At 44.5% G+C, this 23,668-nt stretch overlaps 1 protein-coding gene across 1 annotated transcript; it reads right to left on the reverse strand.

The window, feature by feature from the left end:
• Positions 1 to 940: 940 nt before the first annotated feature.
• Positions 941 to 22,904, reverse strand: CDC37L1 (cell division cycle 37 like 1, HSP90 cochaperone). Its single transcript, XM_079959729.1, has 7 exons — positions 22,729 to 22,904; positions 17,549 to 17,827; positions 16,121 to 16,211; positions 15,655 to 15,770; positions 13,659 to 13,781; positions 8,024 to 8,188; positions 941 to 6,309 (listed from the first exon to the last, which is right to left on the reverse strand). Exons 1-7 carry the CDS (start codon positions 22,804 to 22,806, stop codon positions 6,226 to 6,228), a joined length of 936 nt encoding a protein of 311 aa, XP_079815855.1. The 5' UTR covers positions 22,807 to 22,904; the 3' UTR covers positions 941 to 6,225.
• Positions 22,905 to 23,668: the final 764 nt, after the last annotated feature.

Here is a 23,668-nt window from a genome sequence, read left to right on the forward strand (position 1 = left end):
GGGAATGCTGTCAGCTGTGGAGGGCAGGCCCCCAGGGCCAGCACTAGACAAGGAAGCAGCTGCAGAGAGTCAGCAGCCCCCCCAAACCAAAACTGATGGACCCTTGCTGGTTTGAAGATGTTTAGATTTTCTGGCTTCCAGCCAGCCAGAAAAGGGGTAAGGGATTTCAGGCACAGAGACCAAATGCACCCTCCAGCAGTGGCATAGCAGCATTTGCTGGTGCCCGGGGCATGCACCTGGGAGGGACAGGACACAGAGGGTGACTGGAGCCTGCCGTGCCAGCCCAGCCCTCCCCTCCCAACCAAAGCCAAGCGTGATTGTGCAGCACTGCTTGCCCACCACACAGGGGGAGCCCAGCCAGCTGACACAGCCCTTGGCAGGCAAATCCCCCTGATGCCTGCGGAGAGAAGCGACAGGCCGGGCCACGCTGGGGCTGCACCTTGTCCACTTCCCTCTGTTCGTGCCCGCTCAGCATCTGAGCAAGCACTGGCCGGGCAGCCATTCAGCGAGGGAGCCAGGGACACGGCGGTGAGGCAAGGCTGGGAACCAGGGCTTCGAGACCACCGGCAGAAGGCAGGGCAGGGGGATATGAGGATCTCTGTGTGGGTGCACCCGGTTCACGCCCCCCTCAAAATTGTGCACCTGGGGCCACAGCTCCCCTCGTCCCCCCATGCTATGCCCTTTCCCTCCAGACCTCTCAACTCCTCCTTGGCTGGCTCCACACCCTCTTTTGCCTGACTTGACTGCATCCTTGAACTATGTTCTCATTTGCCTGGATAGAGGATTGTACTGGTTTATTGGGGGGGATGCAGCCCATGCACTGCACAAAGGGAAGTTACATGCGTCGTTCCACCTTCCTTTGCCCCATCCATCACAGGCAGACAGAACTTGATAGAGCTTAAAAGTTTGCTATCAAATGAAACATGCATCACAACAAAAGTACACTTTATTAACAGCAAGTTGTATTTTATTTTCAAAACTCGGACAAGACAGTCTTACTGTGAAGCAATATTTTGTTGCATTATTCTCCTATTAAGGCTTTCGAGTTAGCTGCTTCTTTAAAGACGTTACAAAGCCAAACTGTATTGCCTAGAGAAGGGCTCGTCAAACTTCCACAGACCACTGGAAAAATGTTCAAGAGGTTTTGCTGTACCACTTAATAAAACTTGCAGAACTGCAGCTTACTTTAACAACGAGTGTCTTATTTCTGTTTTTCAAATGAAGAAGGCTGGGTAAAATATGTCTGGTTTCGCCCATGTGATGCTTTTGCCCTTCTAGCATCAAAGTATTTACAACCCCTGTCTCAACAGTATTGTGAGAAAACTAGAAATGTGGCCAAATACGCATTCGAATTCCGCTTACATAGAATAGTGGTGGTGGGGTCAGATCAAAGACCACCACCTATTTTTGCTGCCCTGTTTCTTTTAACTTGGCCCAATCTTTTCTACTGATTCTTGAATGTTGAGAGAAGGCCAGAATACTGTTGCTTGAGGGCTGTTTCACACATTGTGTTTGAAGCTATGGTCCTGTTTTCAGCCGATCGCAACAGAAACGTATTAGCCTGCCCGTATACCGTGCCCCAACATTTGTCAAGAAGTAATGATATCTGGAGCTTTTTGAGTGCGCTTGACAACAAATCCAAGTTGGCTTGTGCGTGAAACAGCCCTAAGACAGGAATGCTAAGCACACTTCTGTGGAAGCTGTCTTGGTTTCAATGAACACCTAAGTTTTGAATTGGCGATGTTAATACAAACGAACGTATTTCTCCCATATTTCCCACCCCATTTGACACTTGGAACTACAATACCACTAGAAATCCCAGGAAAGTGAAATGTGGAAGCCTTGAAACACTGGTAAACTTCTGATCGTTTTCAAGTCAAGTGCAATTTACAGAAAAATTCGTACCGGAAGAGTAAAGGAAGAGACATGGGGTGGCGAGTTTCATGCTACCCAGACTCTGTACGGAATGCAGATTCTCTCACTTCTGCTGGGTATTCTTTGTTGAAAAGACCGTGTGACAATTATTCAATGAATTCACCGAGAGACCAAGGCAGAGCACAGAAAGCCGCAGTGATCATGCTAGCAGTATAATCAGTATCCTGTCCAAGAACTCAACATATTTGTGCCATGGGAACATTAAAAATTATGCACTAGTAATGGATCGCTCCAATCCCTGCTTAGCTAAAGACAACTTAAGAAAGATTCCACAGGGATCTGTTATTTCCCCCTGTGCCTTTTACTAAACAAGTGAGTTTTGCAAAATCCACATTGTTCTCCATTTCTGAACAAATCTCAGTTTCATCAAGAATTCTACAGACGTCTTGCATTTGGTCGCATATTGTTTCCACCTGGTTTGTAATCTTATGTATTTTGTTTGTTTGTTTATCTTCTATGCAATTTCATTTTGGAAGCTAACTTAAAGCCAGACATATCCTTGTGCAGTGGGTAGCAGTCTTCATCAGGACTTGATTCCGGAATGCACTGCACCTAGGATTAAATGTACTGTAATGCTGAGAAAAATGGCACCCATGAAGCTTCCAAAGGAGAAATGCAACCCCAACCCCCAGAAAGTGAGCAAAGATTGCAAAGCAGATGTGCTTGGCTCACGATAAAGTTCTGTACTTAGACAGGAAAAAAACAGCTGCACACATATCAGTTAAGGAACAGCTGGTTTGCCAATAGTACATGCGAAAAGGATCTAGGGAAGCCTTTCTCAGCCTGAGTCTCCAGATGTTGTTGAACTACAACTCCCATCACCCCTAGCTAGCAAGGCCAGAGCTCAGGGATGATGGGAATTGTAGTCCAACAACATCTGGGGACCCACAGGTTGAGAACCGCTGATCTAGGGGTTTTGGTGGACCACAGGCTTAATCTGAGCCAACCGTATGAAGCAGCAGCAGCAAAAAAGCTAAGGCTATTCCAGGCTGCATCAACAGAAGTTGAGTGTCCAGATCAAGGGAAGTAACAGTACCATTCTATTCTGCCTTGGTCAAACCACACCTGGAATACTGCATCTAGTTCTGGGCAACACAATTTAAGAAGGATGTTGACAAGCTGGAAGGTATGCCGAGGAGGGCAACCAAGATGATCAAGGGTCTGGAAACCGAGCCTTATGAGGAACGGTTGGGAGAGTATGTTTAGCCTGGGAATGAAGAGACTGAGAGGAGATAAGATATTTGAAGATGGCTCTCATAAGGGCTGCCACATGGAAGATAGAGCGAGCTTGTTTTCTCCTGCCCTGGAAGCAAGGACCTGAACCAATGGATTCAAGTTACAAAAAAGGAGATTCCGACTAAACATCAGGAAGAGTTTTCTGACAGTCAGAGTTGTTTGACAGTGGAACAGACTCCCACAAGAGGTGATGGACTCTCCTTCCTTGGAGGTTGCATGGCCATCTGTCATGTATGATTTAACTGAGATTCCTGCATCACATGGGCTTGGACTAGATGACCCTCGGGGACCCTTCCAACTCAACAATTCTATGATTCGAAGGTAAAATTACATAACTTTACATCACAGTTAATGTCTGTCCCTTTAGCTTTTATACCCAATGCCAAATATTCTCCCCATCACAATAGTTTGGGAACTCTCCAGAGCAGATTGGGAGGCAAATAGGAGGGAGGAGAGAAATCAGAAGTCTAGTTTCACAAGTGGATTTCTACTGCTCAAGCAGGCGGTTAACACTGCGTAGCGTAGAACCTAATATTACCAAGGCCCATCTGCTTTTGTCTTTTACACTGGTTCCACAGGCAGCAGAATAATAAATTCTAGCATCTTTAATCCCTTGCTGAAAGTTTTCTGCTTCTGCCCAAAATATTCCCTGGTCTCTGGGATTCATAATTTTTCCAATATACAATTGAATAATTTTTTTATTTCATATATACAACAAGATTATTCAAGGGAATTACTATTCAAAACACCATCTTTTACATGGAAGAAGCTTTTACATGCAAGCACTCAGTTTTACTATGCAGTCCCTAGAAACTCATGTATTCTTGACCACCATCCCTTTTGTTCGAGGCATCCAGGAGTCTAACATTGTTTGCACCCACCCACACCAAAAGTAAAATAGCTGTATTCATGATTCTCTCTCATCACATCTCACAATCTCAATTAGCCTCTCAGACTTCTCCAGTTGTATATTGGGCTTGACAATAATCATGTCCAAGGAAACAAGCGACTTTCGTTTCCTTTTAACTGCAAAGTCCAGCCACAGTGGAAGGGAGTGATTTATATTTAAGCAGGAAATGTTAGAGGAGGGAATTATGTTCCACATGTAGGCCAATATCCAAATAAATTACGGGAATGCCAGGAGAACCGCTGTTTTGCGGAAAAAGCAGTTTGTCCCCCTGACAGTGGACAGACGACAGACACAATCCCCACTGTGCACATGTATGCTTTTCCTCTACTTATTGGGCAGAGCAAGGGAGCAGAGTCAAACAAAAGAACTTATCGTATCAGATTCTACAGTACCTTCCTGATTCTGGGACTGACACAACCCGAGGTGCTTCGCTGATTAAGACACACTGTGCACTGGTAGAAAAAGCTAGCAGCACATTCATGTTTTCAACACACAGACCTACATCCCTGGTTTGGCTAAGTGGAAGCAGTGCGTGATAACTGGATGAGAAATGGTGGTTTTAGGGCTGGGCGATATCTGGCATTCAACATCGTGATATACTCCGATGTCGTGATATACCCCAATGTCCTGATAGATCACGATGTCTGAAATAACACTGAAGAAGGCTGAAAAAGCAGCTGGGCTGTGAAGGGAGGGAGGAGCGACCAGGAGGAATGGAAGGAGGCTGCCCACTTGCTCGGTCAAAGGGACTCCAGCCCACTCCCTCCCTCCCTCCCTCTACAGCCCAGCCCTGGCCTCAGGACAGGGAGCCAAGAAGGTGCTCTGCTTGCCTGCGCGTTTTGCCTTTGCCCGAGCAAGTGGGGCAGGTGCCTCTTTCCTCCCAGATTGTCGCAGGAGGAATGACTATCCAGGAGGAAAGACGCAGCCTGCCCCGCTTGCTTGGGCGAGGGCAAATGCGCAGGCGGGCGAGCACGCAATTTGAGCTGGCGATACATCATGGCTCCCCGGCCACAACCAACACAGTGCAGGCAGATGGGAGCGATGTCTTGCCAGCTCTGAAAGTCCAGAACCGGTATCGCAACCTGAACTTCATACTGGTTTCAGATGCTTAACTGAAATATCGCCCACCTCTAGTGGTCTTATATACTTTGGGTATCACATAAACAAAACACAGGAGATAGAGAACAGAGCTCAGCCTACACTGACAACATCATTGGAGATGTTTTGGTTTTAAAACTGCCAACTGACGACATGTCCCAACGCACAGCTACCCTTCCAAAATAGATTTTAAGTGTCACACTCACAACACTTAACTGAAAACAAGGTCAAATCAGTTTGGCACCTGAATGCCCTTAAATGCTCATTTTAAAGACATTATCACAGAATAATATACTTTTTTTTTAGGTACAAAGGTAGCCAATTAGTATTGATTTGTCTTCTCCTCTCTCACTAATGGCTGATAGTTTTAGCCAGTTCTGTCAAGGAAAGAAGTTTTTTTCATGAGTGTGTTTCTAGAAAATACTGTTTTATAATTTCATTATAAGAAATTGTGGCCACTTACACATCAAGACATAAAAGTGGCAAAACAAAATATTAAAAGGTATTTTTTCCAAAAACAATCCCTGTAACAGAGTTAAAAGGCCAGTGCTTTTATCTGAGCCATCCAGATCTGCAAAGTTGATAGCAACCACTGATATATTGCTATTCATGATAAAATCAGATCTGAGCATCAACCATGGAAGCAACAGAATGCTTTACAGTGATTTTTAGTATCCCAAGGGAGACAAGGGTATTCCTAATAAGATTAAAGCAGATTCCTTCTAGAATCAATCAATTGTAAACATTGCAACTGTGCAGATTCTTTTTCAAACTTGGATTCCTAAAATTAAAAAGGCAAGGTTTAGTAGTAGCAGAAAAACATCCAGTTTCACATTCAGTAACACACAATAATCCCCCTCTCCTAAAAAACCCCCCAAAACATAGCAGCACATTTTCCAACAAAAAGACAAGTGTGTTTCTGGAATACCCTCTCTCCCAAAAACAAACACTCAAAATAAAGTGCAGTACCCATAAAAATAAGTCTAGGAAATTTGCCACATTCTTCTTTTTGTTAATAAGAGAACTTGGACTCAGTCTTAGGAATACTATACTGTATCCATCATTTTAGGTTCTTCTTCGTCTCTGTGTACCACTGAGTTCAAACTGCAGCCCTGAAGTGAATCTGCATTCTGTAACCAAGAAGAGAACAAGAAACAAGTCACTTGAAGACAGGAACTAGACACAAAACTCTGGTCTGAGTCACAGAAAACTTCCTGCCTCCTAATCACCTGTAGGGTTGTGAACAGTTTATTTTGCAACATTCACTCGTAGTATAGTCGCCATCCATTCTCATAGTATACTAGCAGTCTCCCTGTTTTCATCTTCTGAGCAATTACTAGCCACTGCCCAGAGCTAAGCCAGGAGCTTTGTGCAAGGCTACAAAACAGTTCTTTTGATGCAGAAATCAGAGCTGGCCTTGCACAGATTCAGAAACACGGACAGGGTAAGAAGCAACAGCAATGTCCAGGGAAGGCTGAGACTTACTGCATACATCTTCAAGGCAAGTAATCTGAGGAACTCCTCAAGAATCTGATGAGAGCCACTTCATCCAATAATTTCATATTGGCTACCGGAAAGTTCATGCGTGGGGTGATGGCTAACATGAACAGGGGGCTGAGTGGGGAGAGACAGATGGTGGCTGGAAAGTTAAAACTGAACTGAATCACTCCATGGACTGGAAAAAATAGAAACAGGGGCATATGTGCTATAGGTCTTAGATCAGGATGACCCAAGTTCAAATCTCTGTTCAGACACAAAGTTCACCGGATGAGTAACTATCTCTCAGCTAAACTTACCTGATGGGGAAGTTATGAGAATAAACGGGGGACGGGATGACCCTATGTACCATTCTGAGTGCAGAAAGTGCATACATATAATGAACCAGTAAGCTATGTAGTAAGGATTCATAACCTAGAAATGTCAGTCTGCTGAAGCCAGGAAAAACACTGCCCCCAACTTGATTCTAAAGCATCTGTATTATGGTAAAGGACCCCTGGATGGTTAAGTCCAGTCATAGGTGACTATGGGGTTGCGGCGCTCATCTCGCTTTCAGGCCGAGGGAGCTGGCATTTGTCCACAGACAGCTTTCTGTGTCATGTGGCCAGCAGGACTAAACCACTTCTGGCACAATGGGACACTGTGAAGGAAACCAGAGTGCACAGAAATGCTGTTTACCTTCCCGCCGCAGCAGTACCCATTTATCTACTTGCACTGGTGTGCTTTTGAATTGCCAGGTTGGCAGGAGCTGGGACAGAGCAGCAGGAGCTCACTCCATCACAGGGATTTGAACCACCGACCTTCTGATTGGCAAGCCCAAGAGGCTTAGTGGTTTAGACCACAGCACCACCCGTGCCCGTATTAACCACAGACCAAAGCAGGAAAACTGAGTAGACGGGTTTGAAACAGCTGCACGGGGATTGACGGATCTGGTTTCACATGGCTCATCCTACGCCCACAATTCCCAGACAGGTGGAAAACAAACCTTATTCTACATTCCCATGCAATGAATGTGCAACACTGCTCACCTGTGATTTGGGGACTAAACTTAATTCAGTACACCTCTGGGATGGTGTTATTTGAGTGCGGATGGCTGGAAGCAGTACTGTATAGTCCAGTTATACACACTGGATACAAAAGTCTCTTTGCTTGAATAAGTGCTAGTTTTGCCATTTTCAGCCCACAGAAATTCTAATATTTTAGCTACATTACCCCCTCTTCTCTCCCCCAAACCATTTTAAGGTAGGAAGAGGAAACGAACATTTTTCTAGCAAGGCGCTCAAAGGAAAGGATGACAAAAATACCTTAAGCCAACTATCCATTCACTATAAAAAAGTTAAGACTTACCTGTGGAAAGGATGAAAGCTCTCCTATACAATTGAAATCAGGATAAAATGAAGGATTCTGAGCAGGATTAGCTTGAAAGTTCTGAGACTGTGAACAAAACCTCACTCTCGATTTGAATGCTTCAAGTTCATTTTTAAAAGCCTCCAAATAGCCTTCTTCTCCCGTCTGTCAAACAAACCAACAAGTAATTAAATAGATTTTTTTTCACCCTGTGCTGGAACCTACAGTGACATCTGCCTGCTTGCTCAAAGGGACTTCCAGTTTGTTCTTCTCCCTCACAGCCCCCTGCATGCTTCCCAAATCTGCCCCCAACCCTTAAAAGCAGATTTTGAGGGTGTGGGAGAATGCATAGAAGAGGAGAGGAAGGGGAAATCCCTTTGTAGGAGCCGGTGCTTGCTCATCCCCTAGGCTGGATCTCATCCAAAGTTTCTGTGGCCAGGAAAGTTATAAATAAGCTTAATTATCAGATCGGAATAGATGTGCAAACAACACACAATTTCTCACAATGTGCATGCTTTGTTCTCCATTTTTTCTGTTACCATTTTTCATATTTCCCTCCCTACTTTTGCTTGTCACAGTGGGGAGCAAGTGGCTATGCATGCCAGTGAAGCCCCAGCCCAAATCTTACTCAGTTCCCCAGGGGCTTTCGTGATTTGCACAGCTGTTGCCAATCTCCCAATAAAACAGCTTTCAAAAATTAAAGTCCGAAACATGAACCTTGAGACTACCAGGAAACTGAATTCTGCATCCCCCCAAAGAATGTCTGCAAACCCACAATATCCTTGATTTATGTACGGTCTATTTACATGAGTACAGGGCAAAATGAGAAGCCCATTTTTGTTTTCTCTGTAATGTTGAATTCATTCTTTTTGTTGAATTGTTCGTTTCGTCCTATTATATATTTTTGTAAAAGAGTTGTAAGCCGCTTTAGGCACAGCTAACTGCAGAAAAGTGGTATATAACTAACCTAAAACCAAAAGTAAATAGTTGTTGTTAAGATAGAGCCTGCAGCGGAAAAAACAAACATAGCAATGACTTGTAGGAGAACTCCTTAAGATTTGGAAAAATCATACAAGGGCCCCCAATTGGGATTTTAGCCTTTGTCATTAATTTATCATTTGTGCACTGAAAGAAGAATTGATGTCCCTATACACTGCATGGATATCTGCAGATTCTCACTTTAAGGCCAGGGAAAATTTCTACAAGCTCATTTGACAGCAGAGACCCACTACTTAAAGCAAATCAGATGATTTCACAACACTCCATGGGGCCAGCAACAGGTGAATATATTTAGACGTCGGTTTCCTTCACTGCACTCAGTCTAAAAGCAGTCCAAAAGGCAGAAGTATATTTAGAGCAGTGCAACGAAGAGCACTTAAAAAAAAGTAGTACATGTCTACAACCCCAATCCAAATCTGTTAAACATCTAACTCAGGCATAAGCAAACTCGGCCCTCCAGATGTTTTGGACCAGTGGTCAGGGATGATGGGAATTGTAGTCCCAAAACATCTGGAGGTCTTTTTAGGTCTTTGTTAATTTGTCGCCACAGGGGCTTGTAGTTGTGACCTAAAAAGATGGAACAACATGAATTTCACTCTCTCAGACAAAATAGCCATGATCAAAATGATCACCCTCCCAAAACGAAACTACCTATTCCAAACCCTCCCAATCTGGATCCCCCCAACCCAACTCCGCAGTTGGCAGAGAAAACTACACTCTTTTATCTTCTCACATAAAAAACCAAGAATAAGCCCCAAATACCTGCACATCCCCACCTCAGAAGGAGGATGGGGAATCCCCAACATAGAAGCATATTACATTGCCAACCAAATACGCCATATAATCCCATTTATACTAGAAGACGAGACAAAACAATGGGTACACCTAGAGAGGGACACAATTGAAAATACCTGCACCACAACATACCCACTCCTCCCAAACAAACTAAAGAAAATTCCCACAACACTTAACAGGTACACACAGACCATGCTCAAAGCATGGAAAACAGAAATAGGCAAACTATCCCCAAACCCATCCCCACTAATCGCCCTGGCGTACCACCCATTATTCCACCATGCAGCACAATACCTCCAGATAAATCCCTGGCAAACCAAAGGCTTATATTGCCTAATAGACTTTTATAAAAATAACAACTCTTTGTCAACACAAGAAATACAAGACAAACTAGAAGACACCCAAATGCCCTGGTTAACACAGCACCAACTACACGCTTTCTTAAACAACCCAACAGTAAAATCAGCAGCAACTAGGCCCCTGACAACCTTCAAAAACCTCCTAACAACAAAGGGAAATGGTAAAGGGATGGTATCCGCAATATACAAAATACTACTCCAAAATCCCACAAACCCCCTAGACGCAATCAAAAAACAATGGGAGAATGACATAGGCTATGAGATTAACCCCACTCAATGGACCAGAATGTGGTCTAAACCCCCCTTTAAATCCATATCAAAGAAAAGAACTCACTCTGAAACTCACCTACAGGTGGTACCTAACACCAAGGAAACTAGTGCTAATACACCCAGGAACCTCACCAAAATGCTGGAGAGGGTGCACCTCCACAGGCACATACCTCCACATGTGGTGGGAGTGCCCCAAAATCCAACTATTCTGGACAACAGCCATACGAGAAATATGTAAAATAATTAAGCAAGTATTAGACATCACCTCAGAATTGGCCCTACTAAACACCTTCCAAGACAACAATGCCCATTTACACCACAAAGCACTCATAACCCACCTACTTTCAGTAGCCAGAAACACCATAACCAGACACTGGAGAGACCTGTCAGGAGTAAGCATGGACCAATGGTACCAAATAGTATGGGAAACAGCCCTACTAGAAAAATTAACCAATAAACTGAAACTGACACGGGGACAAACAGAAGATGGCTCTCCTTTATCACATACACAGCCCAACAAGACAAAGACAATAATCCACCAACAGCATACAAATCAATATGGCTAACCTGATCCAAAACACCCACCCACCCCACTCACACACAAAAACAAAGATCACCACAGCCAATCACAAACAAACAACCATACCCTAGGCCAACCCCAACCTCTCACACCACTAAAGAAACACAAATGAACAGCAGAGAACCTGAATGAGCTGACACCAAACCCTACATACATTAAGCAAAATAGAAACATCGCCACCCGACCCCCCATCTTCCTCCCTCCACCCCCTCTAATGTCTCAACAAATGAAACTGATTTGTAAAAATGTTACACAGAAAAAAATACGAGAGACAGTACACAAACTTCTGTAAAACAAGAAAATCTTTAATAATAATAAAAAGAAGTATAAGAAGGAATAAAGTATCTAAACTAGCCTATAAGTGAATAAACTACAGTATATTTTTAACTTACTCTCCTAATAATTTGTATATAAATTTTGTTAAATAAAAAAGAGAGGAAATGTTCAGACTTTCAAACAGTATGTTATGCCTGAGCCTTTATTGCTGAAACTCCCAACAGCATTTTCATGCTCACAAACTCCTGATGAAGGCTTAAGGAACCATTGTAACATAACCCATTCAAGCAGAGTGAAGGGGCAACAGGCTGTCAACAGTGGCAGTAGTTGGGAGCTCCCAGGTATTAAAAAGCCACATAGAGTCTTTTCATACTGCCTGAGGAATTAATCCCTTATTTAACGTTCATAATTGCTGGATCGATTTAACAGGACTGGAGCTAACATTTGCTTGGATTTGGCACCATTGATAGGGAACTGCCTGCTGTGTCCTGCGCTTTGAAGTCACCCTGGTCTTTGGGCCTCCAGCACCTTCTTCAGCATGTCCAACCCATCTAAGAGGCATATGATACTGGTGTTCTACTGGGTTAGGAAGAAGCCCCTGACAGAGAAGCCGTGCTCTACCATCTCAGCCAAACCTTCTGCCTCTGCACCGGCTTGAAACACTCCTCACATTTCACCCTACTTCACGAGGAGCAAGACACAACCCGCTCCGCTCAGGAGGTCCAGCAGGCGCAAGGTGCTGCGATTGCCGAATCTCACCGACCCCATGTTTTTAAGATCTGTCATTGGCAGCGTTGGCCGGAAGAGAGCCCGCAGGCGTGCGTGGCAAGCAAAAGAAGACTCCAGCAGAAACAGGAAAAGGGAGGCTGTGCTGAAGTTTTCCATCACGTGGAACACAAACTCGCGGAACTACCTCAAGGCTCAGGCAGTGGTGGAAACCCTCCTCAAGCATGAGACGCTAGAGAGCATCTTGCAATACGAAGGGATCAAAGCAGCTGTGGAGTCTCTCCTACCAAACCCATTTTCCAGAGGCTGGGCCGGTTACTGCAGCCTCCATGTTCCTCAATTTCATGTGGCAAAACATGAAGCTGCCTGACGCCGCCAAGTGGGACGAGGAGATGGACACGTGATGAGCTTTGGGTGCCAGTGGCATGCGGGGCAGAAGAGCTAGACACTCCTGCCAAGTTGGCGCTGCTGCACTTCTCTCACCAGTGGAATATGTTGAATTGGTTTGTAAAACCCCCCCACAAATGTACGCTTTTCATTTTGTAAAGGCATAAATCTCCCGAGAATATCTTCCTACATACATCCCTTCCCCATCCCCTTTAAAAATGAAATAAATTTCTTTAGCATACTGAATAAATAAATAAATAAAATAACAACAGACACAGCAATGGTCTGTTGTGATAAATGCTGCCTCTTTGCAGTTTTCAGCAGCTTCCCACCTGTTCGCCTTGTACTTCTATTTCTAACCAGTTTCCAAACTTTCTTTCCCTTGTTTCTGAAACAATAAACTGGGCCCTCTCCCATGTTAATGTTTTTAGCACTTGGGCATTATTACGGAATTAGGGATTTTAGCACAGAATCACATTCTCTGTCCTCTATGTTGTGATAATCAGATGTGAGATACCAGATGTTGACAACCCAGCCAGATGGAAGGGGTATAGACATCATCATCATCATCAATAATAATAAAAAATATCAGGGTTCTTATCTTTAAAAGTAAAAACCAGGCAGCTGTCTTAAGATTTCTACCACTTTAAAGCACGGCTGGGGAGTGAAGCAAAAATCCACGGGCGACAGTATCCATTGGCTTTGGTTACAAAGCTCTTGAGGTGCTGGAAGAAAAAGGACAACAAAGTCCACTTTCCACCACAGCATGGAGTCATTCCTTTGGCAAGGCATTTGAGCATCTAAAACGAACCTTCCGCTAGGGATTGAATGGATTCCTCAAAACTATTCAGCATGCTCCACCCTAAATAGAAAGCCCAACTTACCCAAAGACAACCAACCACACCCAACCTCTCTTACCACCAAGGAAATACAAGAAGTGAATAGTAAGAGAACCCATACAAGCCCCCTAAGTAGAATAATAGAAGTACAACCACCTGACCCCACCCCACCTGCCACTCTCCTCTCCCCCCTTCTTCTTCTTCCTAATTGTTTAAACCAATTCATAAACCAAGAACTCAGACATTGACCACTAATACTTTGCAGATATTTTCCCACATTTATTATGCTATTTTTGTGATATACGTATGACATGAGAAAACTTGGTATATTTATTTGTATGACATTATTCTAGTTTATAAAACACAATTAAAAAAAACACACACACAAAGAAAGCCCAACTTACTTTAGCTCTTTGGAAAAATAGACGAAAACATCCTCGTGGATCCACGTTACAGCTTTTGGCCATTTCTATAATAAACTGCATTACCACTGCTTGGTGAGCTACTTGTTCCATCAGAGCCCCTTTCTGAAAATAAGGTGAAATTAATACGTAAGGAAGCAACAACATATCCCTTTCATGGTTGTGTGTGTGTGTGTGTGTGTGTGTGTGTGTGTGTTGTGTAGCTATACACGGCTAGCCGTAATTAAGCTTATGTTATAGCTAGGGCTGGGCGATATCTGGTTTTCAACAGTGTTAATATATCACCAGCTGAACATCGCAATATACCGATACAGTATGTTGTCTGAAATAAGGTTGGAGCCATGTAAAGGCATTGGCTGGCTTCACGGGTTTTTCTGCGTCGTGATTTTTGCCAGCACTTGCTCTTGTGATTTGCTGCCTCTTGTCGGAGGCAGGGAAGAACTGAGCCGGCAAAATCAACAGGGGCTGCAGGAATTGAGAGAAGCCCTGGCTGGCTTTGCAATCTCCCCCACATTGTGATTTTTGCAAAGTGTGCCGCGCGCGCACACACACACACACACGCATCATGATTTGCAATATATTCCCAGGTCAAAAATTATGAAACCAAATCATGATATGGACATCAAACCAGTTTGGGACAATACAAAGCTATATCTCCCAGCCCTAGTTATGGCTTATTGTTGCAAAGCTGAGTCTCACGCATGGCACAACAAGCCTTTTGAGAGTCAGTTCTCAGAGATAGGGAGATTTCCAAGGGTTCGTGGGGAGGAATGCAAGGTACCTACACATTTTAATCTCTTTGCAATTCCTACTTTTACATATAGATAAAAATAAACCGTATCTGAAGCCATTGGCTCATAGCAGGTGTACAGGACGATCTGCTATTAGAAAAACACAAAGCAGGGATGGGGAACTTGTAGCTCTTCAGTCTAATTTCCATTAGCCCCAGGCCAGCATGGCCAATGATCAGAGATGGCCATGAACTTCTAGAAAGCTGGTTTCCCCACCCTTGACGTGGTGTAAAGCAAAAACTTAATAGGCCCATAGGTAGATCAAACTCTTATCAAGTTGCAAAGTCTTAGGTTTGTAGACAGAAATGATTTGCTGTCCCATAATAGTTTGATTGGTATTGTCTGAAGCCAAGCAAGTTTGGCATCTTAAACTGCTGGAGTAGATTACCGAAGAACCATATGGAAGCCATTCAAATCACACTCTTCCAAAGAGCTCAGGGTGTGACAAACAAAGCAAATGAGACAAAAAGAACCAAATCTGCAAGTTAACAAAAGACATTTTAAAATAAAGGTGTGTCTATGGCACTGAGCTGAGTGAGAAAGCTAAACAAGCAGCTGCCTATTTGGGCTTTGTAGCACCAGGAGCACTCTCCTCTCCAAGTGCCCCCATGGCTGGCATTAATTTTAAAAGTATGATCTAACACAATTGAATGGGAGGTGAATCATCACCTTCTAAGAGCAGCAGCAAAGCAAAGGGTGGGTCAATGTCGTGAGGAGCTGCAGCTATCATGGTGCAATTTCAAAATGAAAAACTTCCTTGGCAGATAGATGCTTGCTTGAGAAAGCCAGTTCACAGCTTGCAGGAGGACAATAATAAACCTAGCTGTGAGTTCAGGGCAAAAGACCGCCTTAAAAAAATGTACTTATTGTTTGTGAAATCTCAGCATGTAGTTTATTTGAGACTATATCTTTCCCTCCACAGATTAATGAAAGAGAAGATATGTTTATTAGTGCAGGGATAGCGAGGTCATATTACACCTTCATTTTACCCTCTGCTGATTTCTTGATGGTTCAGTCTAGCAGATAAGATGACATTATCATGCAGTGATTGGCTACGCGTCCTCACCAGAGCATTCTAGGTTTCAGAACAGTCTTGATGTCTAGAACCAGATGGAAGGATAAAACCGGAAACCGATCTATTTGTACACCTTTCTCCATTTCAAAGTAGAATGGCATGTAAATTATACCTGTTCAGCTTCTAGATGGAAGCACCATAAAAGGAGGTATTGAGCTGTTTCTTCGCAGACAAGGTATGGGTGCTCAGAGAGAAATCTCTGACTGTCAAGCCATCTGCTCAACATGCCTGGAAAAACAATGAGATGCAACCAAAATAGTTCTTTTTCAAATTAAAAAATGGTCTTACGCGACTTGAGTTCAAAGTTGTCTATAAAATCACCATAAAAGTTAGCCATGCTGTGGTCCCCCGCCCCCCCCCCCCGCAACCCAACTATGAATTTAACAGTGGTCTGATTCTCATAGGGTTCAGCTCAGTCACCTAAGGATGGCACTACTACCATATAAAATGCAAGCCCAAGAATCCTAAGGACGTAAAGCAAATTGCTTCACTTTCTAAAATGTGAATATACAGTGCTGGTGTGATGTTACAGCTCATGATAAACAGAGGCTAAGAAAAATAACCAAATATAAGCTTACCAAAATGCCTAATCTTCTGCTCATGTTTTTGCATGAATGATTTTGATGCGTCATCTTCCGTTTCTTTCCTTTTCATTTGATTAATAAAACTCTGGCAAACAGAATTTCAGTGTTGATTAATTATCTACCCCATAATACACAGCAAGAAATTATTACAAAGCTGCAATTGTTCAGGAGTCACTTATCAGTGGAAGATGTCAAGAGTATCTGTTGCAGAAGACAGATCATTCCAGATCACAAACAGGTATGGTTTGCATGGCATGTTAAGGCAACCATCGGCTCCTCCACAATCCTCCTTGCTGCTGCACCACATCAAGCTAAGTCAAGATTTGGCTTAGCGTGTTATATGACTTGTGGTTAAGCGCTTTCCTCGCTAACCATGAGCTATACCCAAGAATAAATCTGGGTTACAGCTCCTGATTCAGACAACACATTTAGCTTCGTCAGCCGCAAGAAGACGGATTTACGTGTTGTGTGAATGCAGCCTTTAGCAGCTGATCAGTAGTTTCCCAAATAACTCAGTTCAAAGAAGAAACTATTTTGGAGGGCAGGTTATGAGAAAAATCAGAACCTTTGCAAATTACTCCTAGTTCAGGTTGTGCATGTCTTTACAGCTTTTATTTCATAAGAAATTGAATTTTAAAGACCTGGCACATGTGCTATTTAAAATTTCAGAGTGGCTTTCCCATTAATTCTTTAGTCTGAATTTGAATCATTCATTCGCCCCACCAGTTCAACCGTGCAAACAGACCATGCCTGCTCAGGAGTCCAATTGAATTCAATGGGGCTTACTTTCAGGTGGGTAGAGTCTGTATTAAGTCTACCTACGAAAAGTCAATGGGAACAAGTCAAGTTAACTCAAAGCAGTCTAAGCTTAGTTGACTTGTGAAACATACCCCGCTTCTCTGATACGAAATACATTGTTTGAAATCAGAATACCCACAGCAGCACTCTTCGAGATGATTTCTGGGATGCAGCAGAACAAGAACTTTTAGCAGCTCACTCCTATACTGAGTTAGATGTGGATAAACCAACTGAAATGAATACAGTCATACCTCAGGTTATGAATGCTGCAGGTTGTGTGTTTTCGGGTTGTGGACCGCGCCGAACCTGGAAGTACCGGAACAGGTTACTTCTGGGTTTTGGCGCTCGCACATGTGCAGAAACACAAAATGACGTCACGTGCATGTGCAGAATCACGTCACGCACTGGTGCAGATGCGGTGCTGCTGGTTGTGAACGTGCCTCCCATACGGATCATGTTCGCAACCTATGTATGACTGCACTGGCAGAACTGTGGGCATTGGACAGCGTTCAAATACAGTACAGTAGTAACATGTGTTACCTAACTGCTTTAAAAGTGCTCTGCAGCTTCCATGCATTTTTTGTGGCTTTGTCTTGGTTTTAGGCAATCTGAATTGTTCCATACCTTATTAAATACCTCTTTACTAACAAAATCTGTATTCCACAGCTCCTGTCTTTCCTTTTCCCTTAACACCTCCTCCTTCCGCCGCCATTCTTCCTCCCTCCATTTCAACTCTGCAGCTTCAGTCTGTGCTTTGGCATTTTCCTGGTCCATGGACTCAGAGTTGTGCAACGCTAAACTGCCAAGTTTCTGCTGGGCTTCTGCTAAATTCCACTTGCACTCCACAGAACTCTTTACAAATTCCTTTTGCTGCTGACAAGCCAATTCAATCCCATCATAAATCTGCATTAAGAAAAAAAACCTTTTGATTATTCGGGAGCGAAACAGACAGAATTTACACAGTCTGTAGAGTGTAGACGAATGAAGAGTATTTTTTCAAACGCATGCTTGCCCAAGGGACTGTATACAAAACAGATACATAAGAGGAGTGCATTGTATCTAAGCAAAGTCCTAGAAAAATGTGCAACCTTGTGCCCTCATTCCCCACATATTCCCCACACAGCGTGGAAAGTAACACTGGGCAAGTGGACTTCTGTTCAGTCAAGGATATTTCTCCTCCCAGACGCAACCCTCAAAATCTGCTATGGAGAGCTATAGGGCGGGAAGCAAACAACGCAAATTATGAGGGCATGCAGAAGATTGCAGGGGGGAGGAGAAAATAATAATAATATTGAACACACCAAAGTCTTTTCTGCTTGTACAGGGACAACATTGGATACAACCCTCACAACTCACAGCAGGTCTCCACTGCAACTGTGCTTCTCAGGGGCTTAAAGCTACAACAAATGTATTTAATTACAAGGCTTTATGTTGTCTTTTCTTGCCTCTGATTTTATATTTTGATACGTTTATCTTTAATTGTGAGGCACTCCAAGAGCCCTCAGAGCTGGTCAGTTCAGGAAATATGCCAGAAATAAAAATAAGAGGCAGCATGAGGCCGATACAGTGGTACCTCGGGGTACAGATGCTTCAGGTTACAGACGCTTCAGGCCACAGACTCCGCTAACCCAGAAATAGTACCTCGGGTTAAGAACTTTGCTTCAGGATGATAACAGAAATCATGCTGCGGTGGCAGCGGGAGGCCCCATTGGCTAAAGTGGTGCTTCAGGTTAAGAACAGTTTCAGGTTAAGAATGGACCTCCGGAATGAATTAAGTACTTAAGCCGAGGTACCACAGTATTTGCTTTGACCCATTTAAAAGTTTTGGCAAATCAAAGCTGATCAGGTTAACCTGCTTCACAAACGCAGGTCTATCCTCATTCCAGGGGTGAGATGACATTTACATTATTCCAAAATAAATATCACTCATTGGGTCTGGGGTCACTATCATTAATAGCATTGAAATCTTAACATAAAATGCACTAAAAATAGCAAGAAGGCAGTTAAAGGATGCTATTAACAACTTTGTGAACAAACCCTCGAAAGTTACTAAGCTTTTAAAAAGATGGGAGACTATCCTTCTCTGCTGACTACAGAGAAGAAACCCACCCCCTCCATAGCTAGCAGATGCAGATGGTATCCAGCTCTACCTCTCTTTCAAATCAGAACTAGTGAAGGCGGTGAAGGTCCTGTGTGAGTGTCTGGAGGCGGTTGGAGGATGGATGGTGGCTAATGGATTGAGGCTGAATCCTGACAAGACAGAAGTACTGTTCTTGGGGGACAGGGGGGTGGGCTGATGTGGAGGACTCCCTGATCCTGAATGGGATAACTGTGCCCCTGCAGGACCAGGTGCACCGCCTGGGAGTCATTTTTGACTCACAGCTGTCCATGGAGGTGCAGGTCAATTCTGTAGCCTGGGCAGCTATCTACTACCTACATCTGGTATGCAGACTGAGACCCTAAATGCCCGCAGACTGTCTCGACAGGGTGGTGCATGCTCTAGTTATCTCCCACTTGGACTACTGCAATGCGCTCTACGTGGGGCTACCGGAAACTACAACTAATCCAGAATGCGGCAGCTAGACTGGTGACTGGGGGCGGCCGCTGAGACCACATAACACCGATCTTGAAAGACCTACATTGGCTCCCAGTACATTTCCGAGCACAATTCAAAGTGTTGGTGTTGTCCTTTAATGCCCTAAATGGCATCGGCCCAGTATACCTGAAGGAGCATCTCCACCCCCATCGTTCTGCCCGGACGCTGAAGTCCAGCTCTGAGGGCCTTCTGGCGGTTCCCTCATTGCGAGAAGCAAAGCTACAGGGAACCAGGCAGAGGGCCTTCTTGGTAGTGGCGCCCGCCCTGTGGAACACCCTCCCATCAGATGCCAAAGAGACAACTACCTGACATTCAGAAGACATCTGAAGGCAGCCCTGTTCAGGGAAGTTTTTAATGTGTGACATTTTAGTGTATTTTTGGTCTTTGTTGGAAGCCGCCCAGAGTGGCTGGGGAAACCCAGCCAGATGGGTGGGGTATAAATAATAAATTATTATTACTACTACTACCTCTTAACACACTAGTAAACAAATGCTTTCTGCAAAGCAGACGGGTGGGTAGAGGCTTGGAGTGATCGATCTCTCCACTCTGACAGCCTGTACTAAGTTGCCTGACAGGCTTACGAGACAAGGGATTGCATAAAGGTGAGTGGAATAGGATGAGAATGAAGTGGTGTAGGAGTAACAGGTCATTCCACCCTACCTCTGTTAGCCTGGTTTCTTTTGGTTTCCCTGCCAGAAGAAAGGAAGGTTTCATCCTTCACAACTGGCTGTACTAAAAAGTAACTAATCCATATTAAGTACTCCCAATTGCCCTATGAAACAAACAGTACCATCCAGCAGAGTCCACTGAGTTCAATGGAGTTCCTCCCAGGTAAGTGTGAAATCCTAGGGATGCTTACTTAGGAATGCATTCAAGAGAACACACGGGGGTTTATTTCTAAGCAAACATGTGTACGAAGCAGCTGCATGGCTTCAGCCCTTAGTGGTTACTTGATGTAGGTCTCAGTGAATACAGCAGGTGGGCCAATTGGCCCAGAAATGGAAAAAAGATAAAGTTCCTACCAGAGAAGAATGGCAGATGAAGTTGATGTACTATGCTGAAATGGCTAAAATGACCGGAAGAATCAGAAATCAGGAAGACTGAAATTTTAATAAGGAATGGGGAAAATTTATAACTTATCTTAAAGACCCCTGTAAACAGTTAAAATCAGGGGTCGGCAAACTTTTTCAGCAGGGGGCCGGTACACTGTCCCTCAGACCTTGTGGAGGGCCGGACTACCTGAGATGAAGAGTCTCACGTTCTACTGACTGAGTGTGTCTTACTGGATATTTGACATTAGAAACTTTATTCCACGCCCACATGAAGCAGTAAAAATAAAATAAAACGTAAGAGTTTTCTATGAAACGGCAGCCCCACAAAATGAATGAATGAAATGAACAGTCACCTGGAGAAATTCTCCCATCAACCCAAGAAGCAACAGTAAACTCTAGTGGCAGAGCCTTCCCTGGGACCAAACCTCACTGAACCAGATTCTATTTTGCCACCTCTGTTCTAGCAAAATAAAGGGGGCATTTTTTTCACCCATCTGGCGCTGAAGCGACTTCAAAGCAACCCATTACAATCTATTACAGCCTAACAGGATGCAATTTCTCTCTCTCTCCCTCTCTCTTACACACACAACCATGGATTTGTAACTCTGCCTGTGCTTGGCGGCCCAGAGCTTAAAATACACAACCTTTCACACACACATGCATTGGGAGAGGATCCCAAACTTAGCACGGAAAGAGAGAGGAGACCTGAAACACAGGACAAAACTCTCCAGGACGTGGCACTTTCACATTGAAATGCGGGACAATAATAATAATCTTGTAGATAATTTTTTTATTATAGTCGGAGACCAGCTTATAAAACACACTTAGGGGTACAATCCCAGAAGGAAAGCAAACATTTAAAACAATGTACAACAATAAATTTAAAATTTCTAAATGTGATAAGCGCATAGACACTTAAAACTTTAAGATAAGCTACCACAGAGAGATGACACAGAGTCATCCATGGAACCGAGTTTGGGGATTTTCTTAATGAACTAGTTTGGGTTGGGGGATGGTCTGCGCCTACAGTTCTGTACACAGAATCTGGCGATCAAATGGGTTGTCTTATGATCTTTGCCTAACAGGAAAAGGTCAAATTATTGCTTTTCCAGGAGGTCAGCAAGCCTTAACAGCAGGGGATCCATGGTCTCACTATGTGCCTCTTCACAAAAGGGACATCTAATGAACAAGTGCTCTGAGCTTCCTATATCCCCGATGAACAGGAACAAAGTCTCTGAGCATATGGGACTTTTTAAAAGGATCCTTCCAGGACTGGCGTGGGCAGAGCCGAGCTTCTAATCATAGCTGTCAACATTTCCCTTTTTTAAAGAGAAATTCCCTTATTCCAAATAGTATTCCTCGCAAGAAAAGGGAAAAGTTGACAGCTATGCTTCTAATTAAAAAACAGAGACATCACCTTGCCAACAAAGGTCCGTATAGTTAAAGCTATGGTTTTCCCAGTAGTGATGTATGGAAGTGAGAGCTGGACCATAAAGAAGGCTGGTCGCCGAAGAATTGGTGCTTTTGAATTATGGTGCTGGGGAGACTCTTGAGAGTCCCATGGACTGCAAGAAGATCAAACCTATCCATTCTTAAGGAAATCAGCCCTGAGTGCTCACTGGAAGGACAGATCCTGAAGCTGAAACTCAAATACTTTGGCCACCTCACGAGAAGAGAAGACTCCGTGGAAAAGACCCTGATGTTGGGAAAGATGGAGGGTACAAAGAGAAGGGGGCGACAGAGGACAAGATGGTTGGACAGTGTTCTTGAAGCTACCAGCATGAGTTTGACCAAACTGCGAGAGGCAGTGGAAGACAGGAGTGCCTGGCGTGCTCTGGTCCATGGGGTCACGAAGTAAACGACTAAACAACAGCATGCTTCTAATAATCCTGTATTCTCCAGGACAGGGGGCAACCCACAGTCTCCCGGGGGGGGGGGGCAGGGAGACGGCCAAAGTGACGAAGTCGGGGGGGGGGGATAAGGAGAGATCAGCAGCCAGGCCAAGCCCGCCAAGGCGCCTCGAGCGACGCCACCGACCAAGGAAGGGGAAGGAACCGGACCCCCCGCTGCCCCGTTCCTGCGAGCGCCCCTCTGGGAGAAGGGGAGCGAGTCCTCCCAGGAGCCTCTCGGCGTCTCTGCCTGAGGAGCGGCTGTACCTGAGCGCCCGGCCGGGGGAGGAGGTCTTCCTGCTGCCCCGCGCGCAGCTCCCGGGAGCGCGGCAGCCACAGAGCCATCCCTGCCCCGTCTCAGCCTGGACTTCCGGCTTCTACTACAAGGTCCCGCCGGAAGTTCCGGCGGGAGGCACTTCCGGCAACAACGCCGTGTCGCTGGCTTATGAGCTCACCGCGCCGCAGCCTCGCCCCGCCCCCTCTCCACTGCCGCGTCACGTGAAAGGGACAAAGCTGTCCGGGCGGTTGCTAGGAGACAGGGAGGGAAGCCTCGCGCTTGCGCGGTGGGCTGAGCCGGAGGCGCCAGCTCCTCTGGGCAGCTCAGTCGGCGTCTGCCGTTGCTATTACGTATTACTATTATTATTATTACAATTACATAGGTTGATAGAGTGAGAAGGGTTCACGAGGGTTATCTAGTCCAACCCCCCGCAATGCAGGAATTTTTCACCCAACGTGGGACTCGAACCCACAACCCTGAGATGAAATGTCTCAGGCTTCCACTTACAGAGCTATTCAGCAGCCCATTAACATTATTATTACCAGTGCTTTTTTCGGGGGGGGGGGACACAGGGGTACGCATACCCCTAAACATTTTGTGAAGCTTTGCACTTTTGTCCATTTACTGTATTTATTTTCCCCATTTGAACTATAAAATTGTGATTTTCTTGATTCCAAATGAGAGCACCCCTAAACATTTTTTTAAAAAGCATTGATTATTACTATTACTACATAGGGGCCACGGGGGTCATCTTGCCCAACCCCCTGTAATGCAGGAATCTTTCACCCCTTGTGGGACTCGAACCCACAAACCTGAGATGATGAAGCGTCTCATGCTCTACAGCAGGAGCTATTCAGCAGCCCATTAACACCATCATCGTCATCATTTGCGAGGGCAAAAGCTTTCCAGCTTGCAGGGCTCGGGGAGAAG

This window comes from Podarcis cretensis (assembly GCF_951804945.1).
Source record: "Podarcis cretensis genome assembly, chromosome: 17".
Lineage (NCBI taxonomy): Eukaryota > Metazoa > Chordata > Lepidosauria > Squamata > Lacertidae > Podarcis > Podarcis cretensis.